Raw genomic sequence first — 8558 nt, 5'->3', positions numbered from 1 at the left:
AATTAGGGCCTCATGGGGCCCCTATACCTCCTGGGCCCCCTGCAGCTGCAGGGTCTGCTTCCTCTATAGTTACGCCCCTGGCTGGGGCTGTCTGTCTGTCTGTCTGTCTCCCAGCACACTGTCCATTTAGACTGAAGTGTTTTTGTATTCGGTGCATCCCTAAGGGTAGAACTACATGAGCGTTTTTCATCAGATCCGATGCGCTGAGAGGAAATGGATCCAACAAAAATAAGGAAAGTTATAGAAATGTCTCAGACACGACGCGACTGTCGGATGAAGACACAACGTGCAGCGTTCGCATTTTATTTGTGAGTTCATTTTAATCGATGGGTTAAACACTGGAGTGAAGGGCAGGGAGAGGCAGGGGACTGAGCAATGTACAAGAAGATGGCACTGGTCTGAATGGAAAGAGAAACCCTACAATTAATAATCGGGTTGTTGGGTCACTGATCATCAGAGAGTGGAGAAGCCACATGCTGAGTTTTATTGTTTGAAGAAAACACCATTGCTACTATAAGCCCCTTGTTTTACTCAATTATCATTTTATTTCAGAGGCAGCGTTTTGTAAAAATCACTATAGCACATTGAGAACACACAAGAAAAATCTGTACATGGACTTTCTATGGTTCAAGACAAACACAGATTTGCGTTGCAACACCTTGAATATTAAAGGGATCCTGTCATGGGAAAAACGTTTTTTTTTTCAAAACACATCAGTTATTAGTGCTGCTCCAGCAGAATTCTGCACTGAAATCCATTTCTCAAAAGAACAAACAGATTTTGTTATTTTTAATTTTGAAATCTGACATGGGCAGATTGCCACCTGCCCGGTATTTTACTGGCCTAGCCGGTAAAAATTAAGCTTCATCCCAATGTTATTGATAGGTGAAATGCCTAGAAATATAGGAAGGCTGGTATTTTTTTGAAGGAAAGGTGGCAACCCTAGACCTGATGGGGCTAGACATATTGTCAGTTTCCCAGCTGCCCCAAGTCATGTGCTCTGATATACTTCAGTCACTCTTTACTCCCCCCCCCCCAGCAGCCTAACAACAGAACAATGGGAAGATAACCAGATAGCAGCTCCCTAACACAAGATGTTGTGAGGAGGTGCTGAGATTGAGCTTGTGGAGAGAGTGGTTTTCCCAGGTCCCTGGGGGTCTGGGAGGGACCGTTTGAACAGCAAATGCAAGGTTTCAGCCTTGTAATTAATTTGTTTGGACTTTTATTCAGTTTTTCCTCCCCAAAGTGGCAACATGAGGAAGAAAGTGGCTGGGAGCCCTAAGCGCAGTGGGAAAGCCAAGGCTAAGAGTCCTGGGGGCAAATTCACTAAGATGCACTTCGCCAGGCGTAGTTTCGCCAGCGCTCCGCAAATTCACTAAAATCCGAAGTTGCGCTCAGGGGTAGCGTAAGGTTGCGAAGTTGCGCTAGCGTTGATTCGCTATGTAAAGCGAAATTACGCTAGCGAAGGCTTATTTGCATACGGCGCCAAATTCAAATTTCAATGGAGGAACACGTATCTGCACTACAAATGCCTAGAAAACCTTCAAATCCTCAAATAAAATTTTTATTTTGCCCTACACATGTGCCCACTGTCTAGTTAAGTTGCCAGGAGTCAGGAAATGTAGGGGGGAAGGAGGGGAGCCCCAAAAAATTTTTTGATCTTTTTCAGCCTATCACCCATAATGTAGAAAACACGCCAGCGTTTTTTGGGACTTAGAAAAAATTTTGACTTTTTTTGAAACAATCCCTATCTACTCTATTGCGCTTCGCCAGGTCTGAGGTGGCGAAGGAAGTCTGGCGTAAAAGGAAGCGTTCAGTACACTGCGCAAGTTAGTGAATTTGCGTAGTTACGTCGCTAACGAAAATTCGCCAGGTGTAAGGGTGCGAAGTAACACTAGCGAAACTACGCCAGCGTTCGTTAGTGAATTTGCGCAGTAACGAAAATGCCAAACGCTAGCGAATTAACGCTAGCGTTCGGCGCTTAGTGAATTTGCCCCCTGGTGTATTCCCGGCCACAAGCAAACGTGTGACTAGAACCAGAGCTTGTGCTACGACAGTGAGCACAGAGCATTGCATGGGAAAACCAAGGCAGTTTCTGCTGCTGGGAGGAAAGGTAATGGAGGAAAAGGGAATGAGGTACCAGCGGCCATCTTGGATGAGGGAAAAAGTGCCAAACACCTGAAAGAAATCCCTGGTGAATGATCTGGTTCTGTTGCTTTGGAGTGTGAGTCCCCTGGACTGTCAGTCTGTGTGGAGATGGTCTGTGCTCCCTCTGAGACGATAAACTCTGCAGAGTCACAGCGAGACCCCCCTGGGAAAGAACCTGCACAGAACTCCCCTGGGGTCACAGACTCCTTGGAGGAGAGACAGAGCAGCAGCAATGCAGGGCAGGAGGCAGTGGCTGTACCTGGAAATGCCATGGGGAACCCAGGAGGATGCTGGGAGGAAGGTCAAGCTGCAGCAGCAGGAGAAGTAATTCCCATGTGCTGGTCAGTCAGAGGAGAAACCAAGATGGCGCCGGTGTGTGCAAATCTGGCAGTGAGTGAGGCAGAGAAGGCTCTGGAGAGAAGGAGCAGCGCTGGGGCCACTATGGAGCAGGTAATACATTTCCCTTATATTCCCTCTGCTGCTAATGGGCCCCAGGGGGCCAATATTGTCTGTGTTAGAACTGACTGTAACAAACTGGGCTCTGTATCCCCCCAATGAAACTGTGTTTGTCTCTGGTGCAATAATGGCAGCCATGTGAGTTATGGAGACTCTGCAGTGCAGGAAAGTGGAGCTGGAAGCTGCCATACTGACTGACATTAGTGTAATGTCCCAGGCTGAGGGACAAGTGAGGGCCCAATCCATCAGAAGGGCCACACTACTGAACAAGAAATCACACAGACTATGAGTTTAATCAAACCCTGGGAAGATTGGAGGAGATGGAGGGCCCCAGTGTCAGGAGATGGAGGGCCCCAGTGTCAGGAGATGGAGGGCCCCAGTGTCAGGAGATGGAGGGCCCCAGTGTCAGGAGATGGAGGGCCCCAGTGTCAGGAGATGGAGGGCCCCAGTGTCAGGAGATGGAGGGCCCCAGGGAGTTGCCTTGTGAGACTGTGCAGCACTTACTGACTGATTTAAAGGCCTTTATGCCTGTGAGTGAGCAGCAAAATCCTGATCCTGTGCAGAATGCTCTGGACATTAGCCCCACAGACAGTGAGACTGGGGAGAAAGTGGTGAGTGAGGATGGAGGGGGGTGGCAAGTGGGGTGTGTCAGTGCTGTGACGGGGGGTACAAGAGATAATGGGGGGTACCTGTAAGGTGCTGCGTGAGCACGTGGTGACAGGGGGGCAAATGCTCAAGACTGGGACACAGGGAAGGGCCCCAGAACCAGTGAACCCCCAATATCTGGGAGAGGAGGAGATTGTTTGCCAGGCAGAGGAATGAGGATTTTGAGGGACACATGTTGAAGAGAAGGAATGTAATGAGGATCAAGTGGGAGGGAGAGAAGGAGAAAGCCCATGGGGAGAGGTTTGTAGCCAACAATCTAATAAAACAGTTTATGGGCTTTACCCCCAGACATATCTTTGCCTCTATCTCTGTCTCTGAGGTGGAGTTTGACATCAGCTTTAAACTGTCCCAAGACCTGGAGAGATTCTGGACTCTGTATGAGCAGAAGGAGGGGTTGGTGAGAAACATGTTAAGTTGGCCATAGATGCAAAGATCCGATTGTTCGAAACATCATACGATCGCACTTCCCCATCTCCTGACCTGCCACTAACCATTCCGATCAAATAAAGTAGTAAAAGAACAGATGAACCGATGTTCTGCCCCTGACAGCAATCGTACGATAGTTATGTCTGACCAAAGCTGGTGACAGTCTCCCTCTGAAAATCGTACGATCGGCGATACACGCAGAGATATTATCCGCAGCCGACAGAAATCTTTTAACCTGTCCGATCGCCCATTAGACCGATCTCCGCCCGACGAAAAATGTCGGGACTCTCCTCACATGAATCATATGAATCAAGGGTAAGAAGTTACCGAGGAGTTTCATGACCATATAAAAACAGGAGGCCGAAGGTCATGGAACTCCGAGGTAACTTCTAATATCCTCATATTTTACAACTGGGGGTACTTTATTTATTATAATACACACGTTTCAGTGAGTCATGTGACAGAAATGACATCAGAACTCACCGTATATAAGGATATAATTCACAAGATATTTATGGCTTTTGTGTATTATATATATATATATAGATAGATAGATAGATATATCTATATAATACACAAAAGCCATGAATATCCTGTAAATTATATCCTTATAAACGGTGAGTAGTGATGTCATCAGTTATAAACGGTGAGTTCTGATGTCATTTCTGTCACATGACTCACTGAAATTTGTGTATTATAATAAATAAAGTACCCCCAGTTGTAAAATATGAGGATATTAGAAGTTACCTCGGAGTTCCATGACCTGTATAAAAACACTCGGCCTTCGGCCTCGTACTTTTATATGGTCATGAAACTCCTCATTAACTTATAATATCCTTATATTTTACAAGAGGGGGTACTTTATTCACTATATAATACACAAAAGCCATGAATATCTTGTAAATTACATCCTTATAAACGGTGAGTAGTGATGTCATCAGTTATAAACGGTGAGTTCTGATGTCATTTCTGTCACATGACTCACTGAAATTTGTGTATTATAATAAATAAAGTACCCCCAGTTGTAAAATATGAGGATATTAGAAGTTACCTCGGAGTTCCATGACCTGTATAAAAACACTCGGCCTCTTTTATATGTACTTTAATATGAAACTCCTCTGTAACTTATAATATCCTTATATTTTACAAGAGGGGATACTTTATTCACTATATCTCTATGTTTGTGGGTGCCTATTGTGTGTGTTGTACTTCAATAAGTGTGAGTGTGTGTCGACATGAGTTTGCATATCCATATATACTAATAGAGGGCATTTAGGGCATGTCTGTGTGTGATTGTGTGTGATTGTGTGTCTGTGTGTAATATATTGTGAGTATGGTGTGTATTTGCTATGTGTGTCTGGTTGTATGCCTAGAAATATTGTTTATCCATGTGTATTATATATACTAGTGAAATAGCTATAGTTAGTGGTGCATTTCATCAATATCACACGACAACCCTGCCAGACACACGTTTCTCTGCCTTGCTCCCCACACAGCATTTAGGTGCCCCTGCTGCACAATGCCAGCCCTCCTGCAGCCCTGATTGTGTGACTGAGCAACAACACATGTGCTGACTCACAGAACAGAGAGATGCGTGTATGTGTCCTGTGCTGATCTGGGGCTGCTCTCCACTCCCAAGGATGCATGTGTGGCTGCTGTGCCTTTAAGAGAGAGACCCCCCAGTACTGGCTGCTGTGCCAGGGAGCAGGGACCCTCACTACTCTTGTTGTAGTAGAGAGACAGAGACAGGGGAAGGCAGAGAAGGCAGAGACAGGGGAAGGAATACTCGGCTAATAACATCCTACACTCTCTCTGGCTGCAGTGGGGAAGCAGCAGCAACATCAGCATCATTCTCTGGATTGCATTGGATTTAACTCCTGCACCCCCCCCAGGATACAACTGCACCCCCAGCCTCTCTACTCAATATACCACCAATATTCTGGGGGACCCCCCTGAATACCCAGGCAGCACCCCCACTAATTCCACAGCCACATTCCACAGGGGACCCCACTTGTGTCTAATACACAATCCAGGGTGTAAATGGGGGGCCACTCCTGTGTTTAACCCATGGATACCCCCAGCAGCTGGTGACAGCCCCCCAGGAGAAGCCCCTAAACTTGGCAGCAGGGGGGAAGGGGCAGAATCTGGGGCTGAAGTTTTGCAGCTGTGAGAGGGGGAGAGGTTGGCTGCGATCAAACTTCGGCTGATTCCGTCGGATTTGTCGGCTCCGAGGAACTCCGAGCGAAGAGGAATGTGTAGAACCCGCGGAACCAGCTGAGAGCGTCACACACCTGCGGGGACATTGGAGTTAGAACCTCAGCCGCTCCCACACTGTCCTCTGCCACCCGCGGAATTGTCGCCATGAGATCGCTCCGAGTCATCGCTTGCGTCTTGTTGCTGCTGCTGCTACTGGTCTGCGGTAAGTCGCTGCAACTGTCATGAGAATCACCGGCACTGCGTATTGGGCAGTTTGTGCCAAGGGAAGTTACTGTTGCCAAAACTGGCAGTGGTTATTGTGGGTATAAAGTGGGTTATCGGGTTGGGGGCACATGTGACATATAGAAGTCTGCTGCTTGCAATTGGCTTGTGTGTGTGTGTGTCGGTGCTGTATAGTGACACTGGCATCAAACCTGCACTCATCTCCCTGCTAATTCCTTAAATATTTATATACAGTCAATGATACTTCTGATTGTCTTCAGGCTAAATACAGACACGTGCTGGCTACTCACTGCCATTCTCCTGCTATTATATTGCCACTGGCTACTGAGTATGCTTATAGTCTGCTGCTATACTGGTGCTATACTGGCACATACTGGTGCTATACTGGTGCTATATTGCTCATACTGGTGCTATACTGGCACATACTGCTGCTATACTGGTGCTATATTGCTCATACTGGTGCTATACTGGCACATACTGCTGCTATACTGGTGCTATATTGCTCATACTGGTTCTATACTGGCACATACTGCTGCTATACTGGTGCTATATTGCTCATACTGGTGCTATACTGGCACATACTGCTGCTATACTGGCACATACTGCTGCTGTACTGGTGCTATATTGCTCATACTGCTGCTGTACTGGCACATAATGGTGCTATACTGGCACATACTGCTGCTATACTGGTGCTATATTGCTCATACTGCTGCTGTACTGGCACATAATGGTGCTATACTGGCACATACTGCTGCTATACTGGTGCTATACTGGTGCTATACTGGCACATACTACTGCTATACTGGTGCTATACTGGCACATACTGGTGCTATACTGGCACACTGTGGCACATACTGGTGCTATACTGGCACATACTGCTGCTATACTGGTGCTATATTGCTCATACTGGTGATATACTGGCACATACTGGTGCTATACTGGCACATACTGCTGCTATACTGGCACATACTACTGCTATAATGGTGCTATACTGGCACATACTGCTGCTATACTGGCACATACTGGCACACTGTGGCACATACTGGTGCTATACTGGCACATACTGTGCTATACTGGCACATACTGCTGCTATACTGGCACATACTACTGCTATAATGGTGCTATACTGGCACATACTGGTGCTATACTGGCACACTGTGGCACATACTGGTGCTATACTGGCACATACTGGTGTTATACTGGCACACTGTGGCACATACTGGTATTATACTGGCACATTGTACAGTCGTGTGGTACACTGGCATTCAGCAGGAGAGGAGTAATTACATACAGACATAAACTGGCATCATACTGGCACAGTTGTAGGGTTGGCAAGCAGATGGGGAGTTTATTGGGGGGTAGACTCAGAGTTAAGGAATATTCTGGCTGGCACGGGGAATGACTGAGAGTGTTAAAGCACAGAAGTGCTGGCAAAGAGTGGGTTAAATTGTACCTGCACAGAACACGGAATGGCATTAATAGTGTCGGTACATGTGGCATGTGTGTAATTCAGAGGACTGGGCAAGATCTGGATAGAGTTGGCACACGGAGATAAAGGTGATGATATCTGGGCAGCAGGGGGGGGCTACTTACATAGTTCAGATAAAGCTGACAGTGGGCTTTTTGGGGGTGAGTGGGGTTAATGTTGATACATTATTGGGGGCTCCTGGGGAAGGTTAAAGTATTGGCTGCAGGATTTTGGGACAAGTCAGGGTGCTGGAAGAGTGTGGGGGTGTAGGCTGTATCCTGAGCTGATGCTGCTGTGTGCCAGGTGCCCCTTCTAACTGCCCCTGTGTAGGACTGACAGTTGGGGAGTAGTTGGGCAGCCCCAGTTCTCTGATTTATTTATGTTCCAAACGATTCAGTGAAGTGGATGAACATGGAACAGAAAGAGATTGTGTTGGGAATGTATTGAATTTATTGTATTTCCCCATCCAGACAGTGTCCCCCCATATCACCATAGATCTGCTTGGCTAATGCTGAACCCCGATGGAACGAGGGGCAGCCACGTGTCTATCAGAGCAATGGGTAATAAAGTGACACTGAATATACAGTATATAAATATATATAATGCTACTTCCCTCTCTGCACCAGTTTGTCTCCTGTACCCCCCAAATGCTGCACCCTCAGTCTAATCCCCAGTGCGGCCTGACTGCTTTGAACCAAGGCTGCGTAATAATAATAATATAATAATAATATCACTTTCTAATAGAAATACTGGTTCCAAGGCAAGCATGGCTGCTCTCTGGCTTACCCCAGGGCTTTAACTCCCTCATTGCTTCCCCTTTAATCTCTAAACAGTGACAAGGTGCCACCTTCTGCCATTTATCAGATGGAAATCCTAATCTCTCTCTTTCCCCTTCCCAGTCTCATTGATCCCCCTTCTGCTCCAATCTCTCATTGTGCTCACCCTTCTCCCATTT

General features: G+C 46.7%; 1 protein-coding gene across 1 annotated transcript in view; it reads left to right on the top strand.

The window, feature by feature from the left end:
* The first annotated feature begins 5261 nt into the window (after positions 1 to 5261).
* gfra4.S (GDNF family receptor alpha 4 S homeolog) overlaps positions 5262 to 8558 on the top strand; it is a 197176-nt gene continuing 193879 nt past the window's right edge. Inside the window, exon 1 of the mRNA XM_018242972.2 lies at positions 5262 to 6115. Within this exon, the coding sequence (XP_018098461.1) occupies positions 6058 to 6115 (58 nt within the window). The 5' untranslated portion in view covers positions 5262 to 6057. The remainder of the gene's footprint in view (positions 6116 to 8558) is intronic.

This window comes from Xenopus laevis, chromosome 1S, assembly GCF_017654675.1.
Source record: "Xenopus laevis strain J_2021 chromosome 1S, Xenopus_laevis_v10.1, whole genome shotgun sequence".
In the NCBI taxonomy this organism is placed as follows: domain Eukaryota; kingdom Metazoa; phylum Chordata; class Amphibia; order Anura; family Pipidae; genus Xenopus; species Xenopus laevis.
The sequence above is the reverse complement of the archived record's forward strand: the minus strand, read 5'-3'. Positions and strand labels throughout refer to the sequence as shown.